This window comes from Pristis pectinata, chromosome 1 (genome assembly GCF_009764475.1).
Source record: "Pristis pectinata isolate sPriPec2 chromosome 1, sPriPec2.1.pri, whole genome shotgun sequence".
Taxonomy (NCBI): Eukaryota; Metazoa; Chordata; class Chondrichthyes; order Rhinopristiformes; family Pristidae; genus Pristis; species Pristis pectinata.
Window position 1 is genome coordinate 61,535,670 of NC_067405.1, and position 18,111 is coordinate 61,553,780.

Here is an 18,111-nt window from a genome sequence, read left to right on the forward strand (position 1 = left end):
CAACGTAACAAACTTTCACTCAACGTCAGCAAAATGAAAGAGCTGATTGTTGACTTCAGGAAGGGGAAGGAGGGCGACCATGCGCCAGTCTACATTGGGGGATTGGAGGTGGAGAGTCAGCAGCTTTAAATTCACAGGCATTCACATGTCAGATAACCTGTCCTGGGCCAGGCACATGGATGCAATTATAAGGAAAGCGCGTAAGCGCCTCTATTTTCTGAGTGGGTTAAGGAGATTCCATTTGTCACTGAACACCCTAACAAACTTCTACAGATGCATTGTTGAAAGTATCCTGACAGGTTGCACCACGGTCTCATATGACAATTTGAATGAGCAGGAACATATGAAGCTGTAGACAGTAGTGGACTCAGCCCAATACATCATGGGCACATCCCTCCCCACCATCAGTAGTATCTGCAGGAGGTGCTACCTCAAAAAGTCAACATCTCTCATCAAAAATCCCTACAATCCACGCACTGTTATCTTTTCGCAGCTACCATTACAGACAGCGGCCGGAATTGAACCTGGGTCGCAGGCGCTGTAATAGCATTACACGAACCATTACACTATCATGCCATCTGCAAGACTACCATGCCTGCCATATAGAGAAGTCTGAAGTCCCACACCATAGGTTCATGAAGAGCTACCTTCCTTCAACAATCAAGTTCTTGAACCGACCTGCTCAACCCTAAACCTACCTCAGCAACGGGATACGGGGGATCACCTCTTGCACTACCACGGACTTCTCTTCGATTGCATCTTTGATCATTTTTGGACTAAGGTCTTGCTTTTGCACAGTCTTTTTATTCAGTATCTCATCTAATTTTATGTGTAATTTATGGTTAGTTTATATTCTGTGTGTTGTTTGTAACTATGTGCCTGTGATGCTGCTGCAAGCAAGTTTTTCATTGCACTGTACCTCACTGACCTTGCGCACATAGCAATAAACTTGATTTGACTTGATTTCAATTAAAGGGGAAAATTGTGTTAAACAACTTATCACATACCTGAGTTCTGGATTATGTGTAAAAAGTGCTGAGGGAGAGGCCAGAATCTGCATCTAAGGGTCACAGGGGACAGCATACAGAGGTCCTATTAGAGTGCTATAGTTTGCAACACTTTATGTCGTACTTTTGGCAATTTCATGGAATGTCATATCTAATATCGTTTGTAGGGCTTGTGTTTATATTATTTTAGCTGTGGTATTTGGTCAGCTTTTAATAAACTTTTTAAAGGTTGCACTAATCTGTGAGCCGTATCCAATTTTCTCACCTGGACAGGTTTACACTGAATCCGTCTCACTCCTTCCAGCTTTTGTAGGTTTCAACAAACCCATCCCAGACTAACATTCACACTGCTGGTGGACAGGAAAACTGCAGCATTGGGCAAAACGCTTGGGAATCCTGATTTGACAATAGACCCACCTCTTTTGTTTGTGCTTCTAATCCTTCCCAAAACACTTCAAACTACTTTACTACTGTTATCATCACAAGAGAAAATAAGACTACTTAATGATCTGATAGATGGCTCAATTTTTCCGAAATCCCCTGTTTTTCTCAATGCAGAAACCCAACAGCATCGATAGCAGACTCTATGTGGTCATTTATCAAAGGGCGAAGTATTAATGTGCTGGGTGCATCTCTCTCCTTTGATTTGGAACATTGTAAAACAAGAAAATAGGAGCAGGGATCGGTCTCACAGCCTCTCAAATACTTCCTCACCATTCAATAAGATCATGGCTGATCTGGTCCTGGCCTCAAGTTCTCTTCCGTGCCCATTCCCCGTTCCTGGAATTCCCAGCTCTTCCAAAAATGTTTCCTCCTCCTCTTTAAATATCCCAATGATTTAGCCTCAACAACCCTCTGGGACAGAGAATTCCAGAGAATCACCAGCCTCTGCAAGATTTACGTTTCTATCTTATTACATTCTTTTGAAATTTCTATTCTTTTGTGATTTATATTGAAGGCCAGGATAAGTAAATCAAGTAAGCTGAAAGTTTCATCAAAGGTATTTTATTACCTTCATAAGTATTTCAACAAAGTAAATTCAAATTTTCAAGGGCAACATTTAGAAGTCCCTCATGCGCCTGAAAGACCCAATCATGGAGTTGTGGCCACCCCAGTCACTGTATCTCCTGTATTCACTGGGTCTCAGGAAGTACTGTTGGCCTCTGTAGTTGGGATGTTCATAGAAGATCCAGTAACCATCCATCACCTGGCAGGAGTGGACGTCCTGGTAACAGAATCGATCGTAGAGAGAGGGACAGTCCTCCATGAATTCCATCATCTTCCCTCCAAAGTCAGGCCTCTCGTAAATCCTCATCCTGTAGTTTCCCCCTCGGTACTGCAATAGAAAGAAGGCAGCTTTAGCCAGGATGTTTTGAAGATAGTTTGACTTCTTGTGGGAGGAATGGTTGATGCTGGATTATTCACTCATTGTAACACTACATCTCAACACCAATTCATAGACTGGCCACTGACTTCAATGGGAAATAAAATCAGATGACATTTCCTCAGTTCACTTATGATCTGCCTCAAAGAAATCTCCAACTGGCCTTGGTGCTGTTTCAAACATCATTTAAGGAGGTTGTGGCACAGGAGAGAATATGATAGATGTGAATACACAGAATACAAAATACCAAATCCTCTGACAAAAAAATGGAAACTTACGTAAGGGTAGCTGCGACAGGACCTGATGGTGTCATTGAATCCCATCCAGCGCTGGTAGTCAGGATACTCGCCCCTGCTCAGCACATACTGGTATCCCATGTAGTTGGGTCTCTCGTACACTACCCACCAGTCACTCTCAATACGGATGGAGTTACAGCGGCTGAAGTAAGGGGACAGGTCGGCACAGTCGGTGCTGCACTCGTAGTGCCGACCCTGGAAGTTCCTGTCCTCGTAGAAGATGATCTGTGGGAAGAAATATATCTGTGTAAGTAGTTGCTCAAACTGAGATGTATTCACAAAGAATTCTACTTTAACTCAAATACTGCGTGGTCCTTACCTTTCCCATTTTGAACTCAGTTAGTCTGGTGACCAAGTGAATGTTTCACTGCCTGACGCTGGCTGGTATTTATATGCAGGGCAGAAAGGCCTCACTTAGCAGTTTCTGGGGACTCAACATTGGACATCAGCAAAAAGCAACAAAACCCTTTTTTCGAACTTCTTGGAGAAAAAACAGCAGAAAGACATCTGCTGCATCATGGATTCATTCAGTTTTGCTTTCTTATCATTTTAATTGTTGTTTAAACCAAACAGTTCAGGAACAGTCACTGCTCCATATCACCCAGGTCTGTTCACTCAGTTCAAAGTAGCCATTTGGTTCTCTTTCCCAAACTGGCTAAATTGAGGACATGCTTTTATAAAATCGCCAGACGTTGCCAAAGACCTTTTGAAAATCCATATATACAGCTTCTACTGCACGACACTGATCAGCCATCTCTGTTCTTTCATCAAAGAACTCAGCCAGATGAGTCAATCGTGATTTCCCTTCAATAATCTGTGCTGACTTTCCCTTCTTAACCCACTTGATTCCCCAATTAATATTGTCCTTCGCAGTGGTCTCTTGTAGGTTCCCACCTCTGGCATCAGACTGATGGGCCTGCACTCACTATGTTTGCCCCACTTCTCTTGTTGAACCAGGTGTAACAGTCGCAGCCTTCCACTCACCTGTTGGAGAAGGACTGTACACATACACTCAGCATTTCAATTACCTCCACATTCTGGATTTCCTCACCATCCCAGTGATAACCCATTTCTTCTCATTCATCTTTGTGATGTGGGTGAGGCCAGTATTTATTGACCATCACTAATTGCCTGTTAGTGAGCTGCTTTCTACACCCGCTGCAGTCCCTCTAATGAAGGTCCTCCCACAGAGCTGTAGGGAGGGAGTTCCAGGATTACCACCCAAGATTTCGATTTTGTGCGGTTTGAGGGGGACCTGGAGGTCGTGGGGTTTACATGCACTTGCTGTTTGACCTTTCGAGTGGTAGAGGTCATGGGGAAGTGAGGTGCTGCCAGACTAGTAACTGCTGTTCATTTTGTAGGCAGTGTGCACTACAGCTACAGTGTGGATGTGGTGGATGGAATTAATGTCATTTATCAAAGGGGCTAGCATTAATATGCTGAGTGTATTGAGAGACCAGTTGGGCCAAAGGGCCTGTTCCGTGATGTATAATTCTGTGACTCTAAATCTATGCCAGGGTTACCAAATGCCCACGTATTTCCCTGCAACCTATTGTCAACACATCCATTGACAACCCCCAATTCTCCCAGCAGTCACCAATACCGGGGACAATTTACAGTTGCCAATCAATCTGATAACCAGCATATTGGTGGTACGTGTGAGGAAACCTGAGCATCTAGAGCAAACGTGGTTGTAGGGGGGATGTGCAAACCCTACTCTGATGAATTGGAGATCAGGAATATATTGGATTGGTGGAGCTGTGAGACAGCTGCACTACCTGCAGTGTCATTGTCCCACAAATCTGGCATTGCAAAAGGTTTGCTAATGTCAATCCTCATCAGAACCAACAACAAAGTTTCTGGTGTTCACCTCTGACAACTCATTAACACGTGTTCACCCATCACCTCTCATACTGTGTGCCAATTGGCAAGTCACCACACTTCCATAACTGAAAACACAGTGAAAAGTCTTCACTTCTCGTGGTAACATTGGGATTATGCTTTGCAGATCTGGTTGTATTTGTGGCATAAAATTGCAACTATTTGCCAAACATTGGGATTTTTTGAGGAGCATCTAAATCAGCCTTTTCAAAATCTTAATTTGAGCAGATTAGGTAAAAAAAAGAATGACAATTGGTTAAGATGCTAGCAAACCATGCTGGTTCTCTCTTAATATTAGCAAGAAGTATTTTCTTACTTTCTGTATCATAAGCTCAACACATCGGTTATACGGGTAAATTTTCATAGATGTGGCAAAGATTAGAAAGTAAGTTCGCACTGGAAATTGTGAAGAAATTTATTAAGGAGAAAGCTTTGCTCGTTAAAGTGAACAGGTTACAAGGAACTTGATATTAGAAGGTATCATTGCTTAAGTCTAGCTAGCTGATCCACTGACGTGAGCTTATCTGAAAAGTTTGTTTTCATGCTATGCAAAGGTAAGTGATGCAAATGGAACATAATGAATCTGATCACGAATGTTGTCCTGTATATTCATGTTGCAATGGAATGCAGCGTCTTTATGATTTAAAGGTTTTGTTTCACTGACATTTCCTCGTTCTGCCTTCATCGCGAAGCTGAACTTGTGAAAACTGTGAATAATTGGTGCAGTTCAGAGTGTGGTTTTATTGCTACACCCCTGAGCTATGTGAATACTATTGTGTGAGTCAGCTCCCAGAAATGTAAGCTATCCACAGGGCTTCTAGGAGCAATGGAAGCAACTTCAGTTGAGAAGATATGCGCAGCAGACTTGAATTTATAACGTGGATTTTAGTGTTCTCCCAGTATGATTAGCAAAATTTCAATACACATTCTGTATTGAATCATATTTTCTTCAAAGGTCAGGGCTCTAAAAATGAAAAAATATACTTGCTATCAAAAATTAAAGTAGATGGTAATTCATAAGTAACCAGCAGTGTGAAATTGGGATTATTAACACCATTTTTTGGATGTACTAAACGTTGCCTGATGTGCATTTGATCGTTTGTGGGGTGAACTACAACAGATGCCAAAATCTCGAGAGTGCTAATGCACTCACAGGGAATAACCACTGAAAGATTCTAAAAGCCAATCAGCAAGCAATGTTGCTTAGAGTTGTAGAGTCATAGAACAATACAGGTCCTTCGGCCCAACTAGTTCATGCCAACCATGGTGCCCACTCAGCTTGTCCCTATTTCCTGCATTCAGCCCTTTTCCCTCCAAGCCCCGCCCCTCCATGTACCTATGCAAGCACTTCTTAAATGACACTATTGTACCCGCCTCAACCACTTCCTCTGGGAGCTTGTTCCCTATTCACCACCCTCTGCGTGAAAATATTGCCCTTCAGGTCCTTTTTAAATCTTTCCCTTCCCACCCTAAATCTATGCCCCCTAGTTTTGAACTCCCCTAACCTGCGGAAAAGACTGTTACCGTCCACCTTACCTGTGATTTCATAATCTTATACACTTCTATGAAGTTGCCCCCTCATTCTCCTACGTTCCACCTACGCTTGGCACCAGTACTGTCATTTTGGACTTCAACTCTCTGTCTAATGCCCTCTTTTGGACTTATATGGCTGAAACCATGGTCAGCCACATGGATGGCCCTCCAATCAGCCCTAATGATATAAGATAAGATAAGATAAATAAGATAAGATAAGATGAGATGAGATAAGATAAGATATCTTTATTAGTCACATGTACATTGAAACACACAGTGAAATGCATCTTCTGCATAGGGTGTTCTGGAGACAGCCTGCAAGTGTCACCACGCTTCCGGCACCAATATAGCATTTCCACAACTTTCTAACCCGTATGTCTTTGGAATGTGGGAGGAAACCGGAGCAATCAGAGGAAACCGAAGCAGATACACGGGAAGAACGTACAAACTCCTTACAGACAGTGGCCGGAATTGAACTCGTGTCGCTGGTGCTGTAATATCGTTGTGCTAACCACTACACTACCGTGCCTGGATCATCAGCTGTTCACAGCTAAGAAGTCTGAGCACCTCTTGAGGTTATTGCTATGATTCCACAAGGTGTTCCATGATGGATCCAAGATGCAGGGATCTTCAAGGCAGAGTTATGGAGGGTGTTGAAGTGTTACACTGACGTCAAGGCTACTGTACATATCAGTTGCTGCCAGGCATAGATGAGTTCCCTTAGGGTGCAGCAAGACTCGGAGAATGAACAGGCTTCTGTTGGATAGAAGGGGTCTCAGCAGCAGTCCATATCCACCCAGGGTGTTAAGGTGGTGTCTATCATGAAGGATTCCTACCATTTAGATCATGACTTCTTCTTGCTACTACCGTCAGTCAGGAGGTACAGAAGCCTGAAGTCCCATACCACCAGGTTCAGTTACTTTCCTACAACTATCAGGTTCCTGAACCCCCAGAACACTCTGCGCAAAAGACGCATATTACTGTGTGTTTTGATGTACATGTAACTAATAAAGATATCTTACCTTATCTTTTCTTATAGCCCTACCTCAGCAATGGAACACTACAGACCACCTCTTGCACTACCATGGACTAGTCTTCAATTGTGTCTTTGTTTTTGTTGCAATAGGTCTTGCTTTAGCACAGTCTTTTTTTCACTGTATGCTGTTTATATTCTGCGTGTTGTCTGTACCTATGTGCCTGTGATGCTGCTGCAAGCAAGTTTTTCATTGTACTGTACCTCACTGTACTTGTACACATGACAATAAACTTGACTTGACAGAGGGAACAACTTACTTTTCTAAACTGCAGTGAGAGGCAACACATGAGATGTCCAAATTTCATTAGGGATGTCCTCACAGAAATCTGCTTCCTGTTGGCCAACACTTAGAGCAGGGCAAGGACTGCATTGCCTGTAACCTTCACAATTACGTCTGGTATTGAACTTTTTACAGCTCTGATTTCTGCCCAGTTGAAGTAGGAGACAGCTGCAGAACCTTGCATTTTGCCACAGTTGTGACATGGAGTTCTCTGAGGGTCTTCAGTTAAAGATTGTTCACAGCATTTCATTCTCTTTTGCCTCTGACTAGCAGGTAGAGAGAATACGTGGTTTTGTTAGGATTAGAGGATTCATCTTGATGCAGGGTACCATTGACTGCATGCATATCACTTTGTGGGAATGACACGACAACTCTGGCACATATGCAGTACCAAAATGGTTTCATTACCTTGACATCCAGCCAGGGTGTGACCCAGTGGGGTGAATCATAGAGGTCAATGACCAATGTGTTGACAGGAATCATGGTGTCTTCATTTTCTGGCAGTCCACTTTGTCAGCTTCACAGACAATTGCAGTGGAGCCACTGCTGTAATTGGTGGAAGGGCTGAGAATATAAGAGGACGCAGGTGCACGGGTTTGACATTTAAAAAGTGGCGTTTCTTACTAATGAGCTAAGGTCCAAGTGGAAGCCAGCAGAGATATTGAACTTTGACCTTTAATGGCAAAAGAACCACATGTCACTTAAACCGTACCTTTGCATCAACTGGTTATCATTTGAAATGCATCAGCCCCAGGCTTTCAATGGGGAACTGGATCTACACTTGAAGGATGTACAATTGGGTCATGGGATAGCTGGGTTGTGGAGTGGGGCTGCAACAGGGAAAGGATATGTGAATGGAACTAGCTGCATTTGCAGAAAACTGACACACTCAAAGGACTGAATGCCTTCTTACTTAAGATTCCATGGTAGGAAATATGGCAGTCAGGCCCTAATGTACTGTTGGCATTGAGTGAGCGAGTCTGACAGAAGGGTCTGCGAAGTTTCTCTGCAACCCGTCCTCCTTTCTCAGCCCTCAGTCCCTCTTCACGCACAGGAGACTGGCATTGCCTTCCTTTCTGTGTGAATCGTGAGGCTTGTCATTTTATCCCAGTCAACGCAAGGTAAAAATAACGACTGGAGGATATGAATAGAATTCAACATCAGGTGCTCGTGCAGCAAACACGTTTCAAATCTGCAAAGGGATACCTCTTGCGTATGAGTTTAGCTCGAGTTTGAAGACAACTAAGGTATTGAATTTTCAGCTGTAATGCCAACAACCGCTCCCACACCAGTTTATGACCTTCTGCTTTGGACAAGCATTGACTCAGACATTAAAAGCATAAATTAGCCCCAATCCTCAAGGTGAATGAAGTCCTTTGCGATGGGAAAGAAAAGAGGTACTGAAAATGTCATTGACAAGAAAGCATGTTTTTGCTTTTATCTGTTAGATTGCAAACCCCAATTTATCTACTGAAGACACAGGCTAGTTCTTCATGTGTAGATAGATAAAAGCTTACTTTAACTCTCTCAATGTCTTCTGGAATCTGCCCCTTCCTTGTTACTTTCTCCATGGCATCTTTTAGTGTATCCTAATTCTGAAACAGAGAAAGGGAAGCAGGAACACTCCAGACAAAGTCCATGAAGTAACTCTGACTCTTAAAAGCAGAACACTGGAAGAACTCAGCAGGTCAAGCAGCATCTGTGGAGGCAAAGGCTGTAAGCCCACCTTTTCGATCGAGACTCTGCGTCTGGACTGAGAGGGAACAAGAAAGACTGCACCGCCTCGAACCAAAATGTCGACTTGCACCTTTCGCCTCTACAGATGCTCCTTGACCTGCCAAGTTCTTCCAGTGTTTTGATTCTTTTTCTAGATTCCAGCACCTTCAGTCTCTTTTGTCTTCATTTTTGATCCATAACTGACAGAACTCAGATAGAAAAATCTGTCACAGATATTCTTCGTGTCATCACCAAAGTTAATGCATTTCCCTTCCATTGCAAAGTTGTGTCATGGAATCCTCCCTGCTCGGGTTTCTTTTTCATGGTCTGCCCAAGTCTCACTCAATCCCAGCAATTAGAGACACAAACAATTCTCTTTCTCTGAAATTCCAGCAGAATGGGATGCACAGCTGACTTTGCTACTACTTGACACAAGTAAAATGACACTCATGCAGAAAAGAAAAGAGCCAATAACAAATCAGGTGTCTTTCAGTTGAGTGTCTATAATGTAATGAACATGCAGTTTGTTGACTTTAGCTGATTTTTAGTCCTGTATCATTAGAATAACAAAAGAAAGTTCAGCAAGGCCTTTCTCCCCAGCACATAAATACCAAGCGAAGCAAAGTCATGAAACATTCAGTCAGTTAACAAGAGAACTGTGAGGCTAAAATGGGAAAGGCAAGGACAACTGAGAGTTTACTTGTTGCATTAGAATTCCTCATTGTGTAATTCTTCATTTTTGAAATAATTTATTGGTAAACCTGTTTTCTCCGCAGATCATCTTCTACGAGGACAGGAACTTCCAGGGTCGGCACTACGAGTGCAGCACCGACTGTGCCGACCTGTCCCCTTACTTCAGCCACTGTAACTCCATCCGTGTTGACAGTGACTGGTGGGTGGTGTATGAGAGACCCAACTACATGGGATACCAGTATGTGCTGAGCAGGGGCGAGTATCCTGACTACCAGCGCTGGATGGGATTCAATGACAGCATCAGGTCCTGTCGCAGCTACCCTCATGTAAGTTTCCCTTTTTCCCTCAGGAGGTTTGGTCTTCTGTACTCTGTGGATGTTGTGAATCTACCAAAGGAGAATTTGCTCAGCAACTGCCAAAAACGTATCAAAAGCAGAATTTCTCACATCTATCATATTTTCTGCTATGCACAACCACCTTATCTTATGTTTGAACCAGCACCAATGCCAGTTAGAGATTTCTTTGAGGCAGATAATAAGTGAACTGATGAAACTGCATCTGATTTTATTTCCCATTGAAGTCAGTGGCCAGTCTGTGAATTGGTGTTCAGATGTAATGTTACAATGAGTGAATAATTTAGCATCAACCATTCTTACCACAAAAAATAAAACTATCTTCAAAACATCCTGGCTAAAGCTGCCTTCTTTCTATTCCAGTACCGAGGGGGAAACTACAGGATGAGGATTTACGAAAGGCCTGACTTCGGAGGGCAGATGATGGAATTCATGGACGACTGTCCCTCCATCTACGATTGTTTCCATTACCGTGACATCCATTCCTGCCAGGTGATGGATGGTTACTGGATCTTCTATGAACATCCCAACTACAGAGGTCAACAGTACTTCCTGAGACCCGGTGAATACAGGAGATACAGTGACTGGGGCGGTTACAACTCAATCACTGGGTCCTTCAGGCACATGAGGGACTTCTGAAAGTTGCCATGAAAATATAATATTATTGTTGAAATATTAATGGAGGTAATAAAATACCTTTGATGACACCATCAGCTTATTTGATTCATTTACCCCGATTCCAACACAAATCATAATTGTAACCTGAGCATCTTGTGAAATTGTTTTAACACAGATGATCCTAGAGAAGGGATATCATTAAGGTGATCCATAGGAGGCTGAAAAATATAAACTGAGTAGAAATTTGCTATTTGCCCTTTGTGCTATTGTGTCAGTTGTGTGACATTGTACTCCGCTTCTGAAATTCATTTCCAGTGAATTTAATGAGGACAAATGTCTATCTTTATGATCTTCATGATTCTGATGGTCTTGTGAAATGACTTCACAAAAGTATAAACAGCATAAATAGAGTCATGGAGTCACACAGCATTGAAACAGGCCCTGCACCCCAACTCATCCATGCCAACCAAGAGGCATATCGAAGACATTTGCACATATTTGGCCCATATCCCTCCAAAATGTCCCTATCCACCAACTTCTCAAGGGCAATAGGGGAAGGACAATTAAATACTGGCTCAGTCAGCAAAGCCCACATCCCTTGAATGAATAAAGAATATTGTAGCCATTGAGGCCCAGAGCACTGTGCATTATGGATTAGCTCTCCTGTGCCATGTGTGCCCAAAAGCCTTTCCTCTGTTGGATTCATCATTGAGAGAACATGAAGGGTATTAGCTAATTCAAGAATCCATGTGGGGAAGGGGGGATAGAATGCTTTTGTTGTGTGGGAGAGTGACATAGAAGGGAGGGAGGTAGGGCGGTAGGGAGGGAGGTTTAGGGGGTCAGCCAATAGTGACAAGGGCTTTGATGATCAGAATGAGTCATGCAGAATAGATGCGATCAGCAGCTGGATGGTGGCAAGGTTAAGCACATAAATAGCAGGGGCTTAGGTTGTGTGTGTCAACCTGTAAATCACAGGGCTGGGGCTTCAGGTTGGAGGACAGTAGGGGAGTGTGGGGATGTAAATGCGTGGCTGAGGGATTGTCAATCAACATCTCCCTTTCATGTTGACTCCGTCTGATCCAATTCTTATGTTTTAAGTGCTCTGTTACCACTTTCTTAACAATGGATCCAGTATTTTCCCTGCTACTTTGTCAAGGTAACTGCTCTCTAGTTTGCTGCTGTTTTCTCTTTCTCCCCCAACGTTCATAAATAGCACGGCCCTTGATGTTGGTGAGACCGCACTTGGAGCATTGTGTGTCGTTCCACTCACCCAGCTTTAGGAAGGATGTCCATAGAACCATAGAACCATAGAACCATACAGCACAAAACAAGCCCTTCGGCCCACCGTGTTGTGCCGTCCATCAGACCACCCTCACACTACCTAACCCCTTCCTCCCGCATATCCCTCTATCTCACGTTCCTCCATATGCCTATCCAACAAGCTCTTGAACCTGTTCAATGTATCTGCCTCCACCACCACCCCAGGCAGTGCATTTCATGCACCAACCACTCTTTGGGTGAAAAACCTCCCTCTGACATCTCCCCTGAACCTCCCACCCATAACCTTAAAGCCATGATCTCTCGTCTTGAGCATTGGTGCCCTGGGAAGGAGGCGCTGACTGTCTACTCTATCTATTCCTCTCAATATTTTATATACCTCTATCATGTCTCCTCTCATCCTCCTCCTTTCCAGTGAATAAAGCCCTAGCACCTTAAGCCTCTCCTCATATTCGATACCCTCCAATCCAGGCAGCATCCTGGTAAATCTCCTCTGCACCCTCTCCAATGCCTCCACATCCTTCCTATAATGAGGCGACCAGAACTGAACACAGTACTCTAAATGTGGCCTAACTAGAGTTTTGTAAAGCTGCATCATAACCTCGCGGCTCTTAAACTCAATCCCACGATTTATGAAAGCCAACATCCCATTGGCCTTCTTAACTGCTCTTTCCACCTGTGAGGCAACTTTCAACGAACTGTGAATATGAACCCCCAGATCCCTCTGCTCCTCCACACTGCCAAGTACCTTGCCGTTTACCCTGTACTCTGCCCTGGAGTTTGTCCTTCCAAAGTGTACCACCTCACACTTCTCCGGATTGAACTCCATCTGCCACTTGTCAGCCCAGCTCTGCATCCTATCAATATCCCTCTGTAAGCTCCGACAGCCCTCCACACTATCCACAACACCGCCTATCTTAGTGTCATCCGCAAACTTACTAACCCAGCCCTCCACCCCCTCATCTAAGTCATCTATAAATATCACAAAAAGTAGAGGTCCCAGAACCGATGCCTGCGGGACACCACTAGTCACTGCCTTCCAATCCGAGGGCACTCCTTCCACCACAACCCTCTGCTTTCTACATGCAAGCCAATTTCTAATCCACACAGCCAAGCTTCCTTGGATCCCTCGGCCTCTGACCTTCTGAAGAAGCCTACCATTAGGAACCTTATCAAATGCCTTACTAAAATCCATGTAAACCACATCCACCACACTGCCCTCACCAATCTTCCTGGTCACCTCCTCAAAGAACTCTATCAGGCTTGTGAGGCAAGATCTTCCCTTCACAAAGCCATGCTGGCTGTCCCTAATCAGTCCATGATTCTCTAGGTATTCATAAATCCTATCCCTTAGAATCCTTTCTAACAGCTTACCCACCACAGACGTGAGACTCACCGGTCTATAATTCCCTGGCCTATCCCTATTACCTTTTTTGAACAAGGGGACCACATTCGCAATCCTCCAATCCTCCGGCACCACCCCCGTAGACAACGAGGACTCAAAGATCCTTACCAGCGGTTCAGCAATCTCCTCCCTAGCCTCTCGAAGCAGCCTGGGGAAAATCCCGTCAGGCCCTGGAGATTTATCTGTCTTAATATTATTTAACAACTTCAACACATCCTCTCTCTTGATATCAACAACCTCAAGAACATTACCCCTACCAGCACTCCCTTCCGCATCATCAAGACCCCTCTCCCTGGTGAATACCGAAGAGAAGTACTCATTGAGAACTTCTCCCACTTCCGCCGCCTCCAGGCAAATTCTCCCACCTTTGTCCTTAATCGGACCTACCTTCACCCTAGCCATCCTCCTACCCTTCACGTACTTGAAACTTTCCTTGGGATTTTCCTTAACCCTACTAGCCAAAGCCTTTTCATGTCCCCTTCTAGCTCTCCTCAGCCCTTAAGCTGGAAAGGCTGCAGATAGGTTGACAAGGATGTTCCCAGGACTGGAGGGCTTGAGTCATGAGAAGAGATGGGACAGTCTGTAGCTTTTCTCCCTGGAGCCAGGGAGGTTGAGGGGTTACCTTGTGGAGGTATACAGAATCATGAGGGGCATGGATAAGGTGGAGGGTCACGCTTTTTTTCACAAGGTAGGGGAGTCTAAAACTAGAGGGCATAGATTTAGGCTGAGAAAGGAAATATTTAGTGGGGACCTGACGGACAAGTTTTTCACACAGGTGGTGTTGGGTGGATAGAACGGACTGCCAGCGGAAGCTGTAAAGGTGAGTACAATTACAATGTTTAAAAGACATTTAGACAGGTACATAGATAAGGAGAGTTTGGAGGGATCTGGACCAAATTCAGGGAAAGGCGACTAGCTCAGATGGGCAAATTGGTCAACATTGCTGAGTTGGGCCGAAGGGCATGTTTCTGTGTGGTATAACTCTATGACTCTAAGACTCCAGACAGCACTTCTAGACCCGTGACATTTACCAGCTAGAAGGGCAAGGACAGCAAAAGCAGGGGAACACCCCCACCTGGAAGTTGCCCTCCGTGCCACACACCATCCTGGCTTGGAAATATATCGCCGTTCCTTCACCATTGCTGGGTCAAAATCCTGGAACTCCCTCCTGAACTGCATTGTGTCTACAGCCACACCTCAAGGACTGCAGCAGTTCAAGAATGCAGCTCACCACCACCTTCTCAAGGGCAATTAGGGATGGACAATTAAATGCTGGCTCAGTCTGCAAAGCCCACATCCCTTGCATGAATAAAAAATATTGTAGCCACTGAGGCCATTTGGGGAAGGGGGAATGGAATTAGTTTGTTGTGTGGGAGACTGACACAGAAGGGAAGGTGGGATAGTTAGGGGTCAACCGATAGTGACAAGGTCTTTGATGACCAGGGTGGGTCATGCACAATAGATGTGACCAGCAGCTGGAAGGTGGCAAGGTTAAGCACATAAATAGCAGGGGCTTAGGTTGTGTGTGTCAACCTGTAAATCACAGGGCTGAGGCTTCAGGTTGGAGAACAGTAGGGGAATGTGAGGATGTAAATGAGTGGCAGAGGGATTGTCAATCAACATTTCCCTTCTAAGTTGACTGTGCCTGATCCAATTCTTATTTTTAAGTGCTCTGTTACCACTTTCTTAATAATGGATCCAGCATTTTCCCTGCTACTTTGTCAAGCTAACTGCTCTCTAGTTTGTTACTTTCTTCTCTCTCTCCCCCGACTTTCTTAAATAGTGGGCTTATATTTGTTGTCTTCCAATTGGGAATAACCATTCAAGAATCTGTGGAATTTTGGAAGATGACAACCTGTGCATCCATTGGCCCCATTGACACCTCTTCCAATACCTTGGATACAGGCCATCAAGTCCTGGGAACTTACTGGCTTTCAGTCCAATTAATATTTCAAATACTATTATTATTTACTATAGGGTTGTGAGGTGCTGTCAGAGTAGTAACTGCTGTACATTGTGTAAATAGTGCACACTACAGCTACAGTGTGGATGTGGTGGAGGGAATTAATGTAATTTATCAAAGGGGCAAGCATTAATATGCTGAGTGTACTGAGACACCAGTTGGGCTGAAGGGCCTGTTCCATGATGTTTAATTCTGTGACTCTAAGTCTATGCCAGCATTCCCAAATGCCCACTTATTTCCCTGCAACCTATTGTCAACACATCCAATGACAACCCCCAATTCTCCCAGCAGTCACCAATACCGGGGACAATTTACAGTTGCCAATCAGCCTGACAACAAGCACATCGGTGGAATGTGGGAGGAAACCTGAGCCTCCAGAGCAAATGTGGTTGTAGGGAGATGTGCAAACCCCACACTGATGCATTGGAGGTCAGAAATGAAGTTGGATTGGTGGAGCTGTGAGACAGCTGCACTACCTGCAGTGTCACTGTGCCACGAGACTGACAATGCAAAATATCAATCCACATCAGAAAGAACAACAGCATTTCTGGTGTTCACTTCTGACAACAAATTAACACATGTTCATCCTTCACCTCTCATACGGTGTGCCAATTAGCAAGTCATCACACTTTCAAAACTGAACCCGAATTCTGAAACAGTGAAAGGGAAGCAGGAACACTCCAGACAAAGTCCTTGAAGTAACTCTGATCCTTAAAACCAGAACTCAGCAGGTCAAGCAGCATTTGTGGAGCCAAAGGCTGTAAGCCGACCTTTTCGATCGAGATCCTGCATCTGGACTGAGAGGGAACAAGAAAGACTGCACCGCCTCGAACCAAAATGTCAACTTGAACCTTTTGCCTCCACAGATGCTCCTTGACCTGCTGAGTTCTTCCAGTGTTTTGATTATTTTTCTAGATTCCAGCACCTTCAGTCTCTTTTGTCTTCATTTTTGATCCATAACTGACAGAACTCAGAAAGAAAAATCTGTCACAGATATTCTTACGGTAATCACCAAAATTAATAGATTTTTCTTCTATTGCAAAGGAAGCAAAATTGTGCCATGGAATCGTCCCTGCTAGGGTTTCTTTTTCATGGTCTGCCCAAGTCTCACTCAATCCCAGCAATTCAAGACTCAAACAATTCCCTTTCTCTGAAATTCCAGCAGAATGGGATGCACAGCTGACTTTGCTACTTTTTGACACAAGTAAAATGACACTCATGCAAAAAAGAAAAGAGCCAATGGCATATCAGGTGTCTTTCTGCCGAGTTTCTGCAATGTATGGAACATGCAGTTCGTTGACTTTAGCTGATTTTTAGTCCTGTATCATTAGAATAACAAAAGAAAGTTCAGCAAGGCCTTTCTCCCCAGTACATAAATACCAAGCTAAGCGAAGCCGTGAAACATTCGGTCAGTTAACAAGATAACTGTGAGGTTAAAATGGGAAAGGCAAGGACAACTGAGAGTTTACCTGTTGCATTAGAATTCCTCATTAGTAATTCCTCATTTCTGAAATAGTTTATTGATAAATCTGTTTTCTCCACAGATCATCTTCTACGAGGACAGGAACTTCCAGGGTCGGCACTACGAGTGCAGCACCGACTGTGCCGACCTGTCCCCTTACTTCAGCCACTGTAACTCCATCCGTGTTGACAGTGACTGGTGGGTGGTGTACGAGAGACCCAACTACATGGGATACCAGTATGTGCTGAGCAGAGGGGAGTATCCTGACTACCAGCGCTGGATGGGATTCAATGACAGCATCAGGTCCTGTCGCAGCTACCCTCATGTAAGTTTCCCTATTTTCCTCAGGAGGTTTGGTCTTCTGTACTCTGTGGATGCTGTGACTCTACAGATGGAGAATTTGCTCAGCATCTGCGAGATGGGTATCAACTGCAGAATTTCTCACATCTATCATATTTTCTGCTATGCCACAACCACCTTATCTTATGTTTGAACCAGCACCAATGCCAGTTAGAGATTTCTTTGAGGCAGATAATAAGTGAACTGATGAAACTGCATCTGATTTTATTTCCCATTGAAGTCAGTGGCCAGTCTGTGAATTGGTGTTCAGATGTACTGTTACAATGAGTGAATAATTTAGCATCAACCATTCTTACCACAAAAAATAAAACTATCTTCAAAACATCCTGGCTAAAGCTGCATTCTTTGTATTCCAGTACCGAGGGGGAAACTACAGGATGAGGATTTACGAGAGGCCTGACTTTGGAGGGCAGATGATGGAATTCATGGAGGACTGTCCCTCTGTCCACGATCGATTCCGTTACCATGACATCCACTCCTGCCAGGTGATGGATGGTTACTGGATCTTCTATGAACAACCCAACTACAGAGGCCGACAGTACTTCCTGAGACCCGGTGAATACAGGAGATACAGTGACTGGGGCGGCTACAACTCAATGATTGGGTCTTTCAGGCGCATGAGGGACTTCTAAATGTTGCCATGAAAATATAATTTTATTGTTGAAATATTTATGGAGGTAATAAAATACCTTTGATGACACCATCAGCTTACTTGATTCATTTACCCCGATTCCAACACAAATCACAATGGAACCGTAGTTGTAACCTGATCATCTTGTGAAATTGTTTTAACACAGATGATCCCAGAGAAGAGGTATCATTAAGGTGATCCATAGGAGGCTGAAA

General features: G+C 44.0%; 3 protein-coding genes across 5 annotated transcripts; 2 read left to right on the forward strand and 1 right to left on the reverse strand.

Annotated features, from left to right (window-relative positions):
• Positions 1–2,067: 2,067 nt before the first annotated feature.
• On the reverse strand, positions 2,068–3,015 carry LOC127586954 (gamma-crystallin S-1-like). 2 transcript variants are annotated; one of them, XM_052045047.1, is made up of 3 exons: positions 3,007–3,015; positions 2,670–2,912; positions 2,068–2,343 (listed from the first exon to the last, which is right to left on the reverse strand). In XM_052045047.1, the coding sequence occupies exons 1-3, from the start codon at positions 3,013–3,015 to the stop codon at positions 2,068–2,070; spliced, it is 528 nt and encodes a 175-aa protein (XP_051901007.1). The 2 variants fall into 2 exon arrangements, with proteins under 2 accessions (XP_051901007.1, XP_051901096.1); XM_052045136.1 differs by having other exon boundaries at positions 2,068–2,336; positions 2,666–2,912.
• Positions 3,016–8,560: 5,545 nt separating this feature from the next.
• LOC127586765 (gamma-crystallin S-1-like) lies at positions 8,561–10,818 on the forward strand. Of its 2 annotated transcripts, none has more exons than XM_052044893.1 (3): positions 8,561–8,581; positions 9,910–10,156; positions 10,550–10,818. In XM_052044893.1, the coding sequence occupies exons 1-3, from the start codon at positions 8,561–8,563 to the stop codon at positions 10,816–10,818; spliced, it is 537 nt and encodes a 178-aa protein (XP_051900853.1). The 2 variants fall into 2 exon arrangements, with proteins under 2 accessions (XP_051900853.1, XP_051900885.1); XM_052044925.1 differs by lacking the exon at positions 8,561–8,581 and adding an exon at positions 8,633–8,647 and having other exon boundaries at positions 9,910–10,152; positions 10,543–10,818.
• Positions 10,819–14,915: 4,097 nt separating this feature from the next.
• LOC127567953 (gamma-crystallin S-1-like) lies at positions 14,916–17,897 on the forward strand. Its single transcript, XM_052011198.1, has 3 exons — positions 14,916–14,933; positions 16,988–17,230; positions 17,622–17,897. Exons 1-3 carry the CDS (start codon positions 14,916–14,918, stop codon positions 17,895–17,897), a joined length of 537 nt encoding a protein of 178 aa, XP_051867158.1.
• The last annotated feature ends 214 nt before the right edge of the window (positions 17,898–18,111 follow it).

What these genes read in the sequence shown, in the direction of transcription:
- LOC127586954 (XM_052045047.1), bottom strand. An exon ending in CCTGTCGCAGCTACCCTTAC is followed by an intron (nt 2,344 to 2,669) that starts GTAAGTTTCCAT and finishes TTTCTATTGCAG; the next exon opens with TACCGAGGGGGAAACTACAG.
- LOC127567953 (XM_052011198.1), top strand. An exon ending in CCTGTCGCAGCTACCCTCAT is followed by an intron (nt 17,231 to 17,621) that starts GTAAGTTTCCCT and finishes TTTGTATTCCAG; the next exon opens with TACCGAGGGGGAAACTACAG.
- LOC127586765 (XM_052044893.1), top strand. Translation starts at nt 8,561, where the DNA reads ATGAATAGAATTCAACATCAG. An exon ending in TGAATAGAATTCAACATCAG is followed by an intron (nt 8,582 to 9,909) that starts GTGCTCGTGCAG and finishes TTTTCTCCGCAG; the next exon opens with ATCATCTTCTACGAGGACAG. An exon ending in TCGCAGCTACCCTCATGTAA is followed by an intron (nt 10,157 to 10,549) that starts GTTTCCCTTTTT and finishes TCCAGTACCGAG; the next exon opens with GGGGAAACTACAGGATGAGG.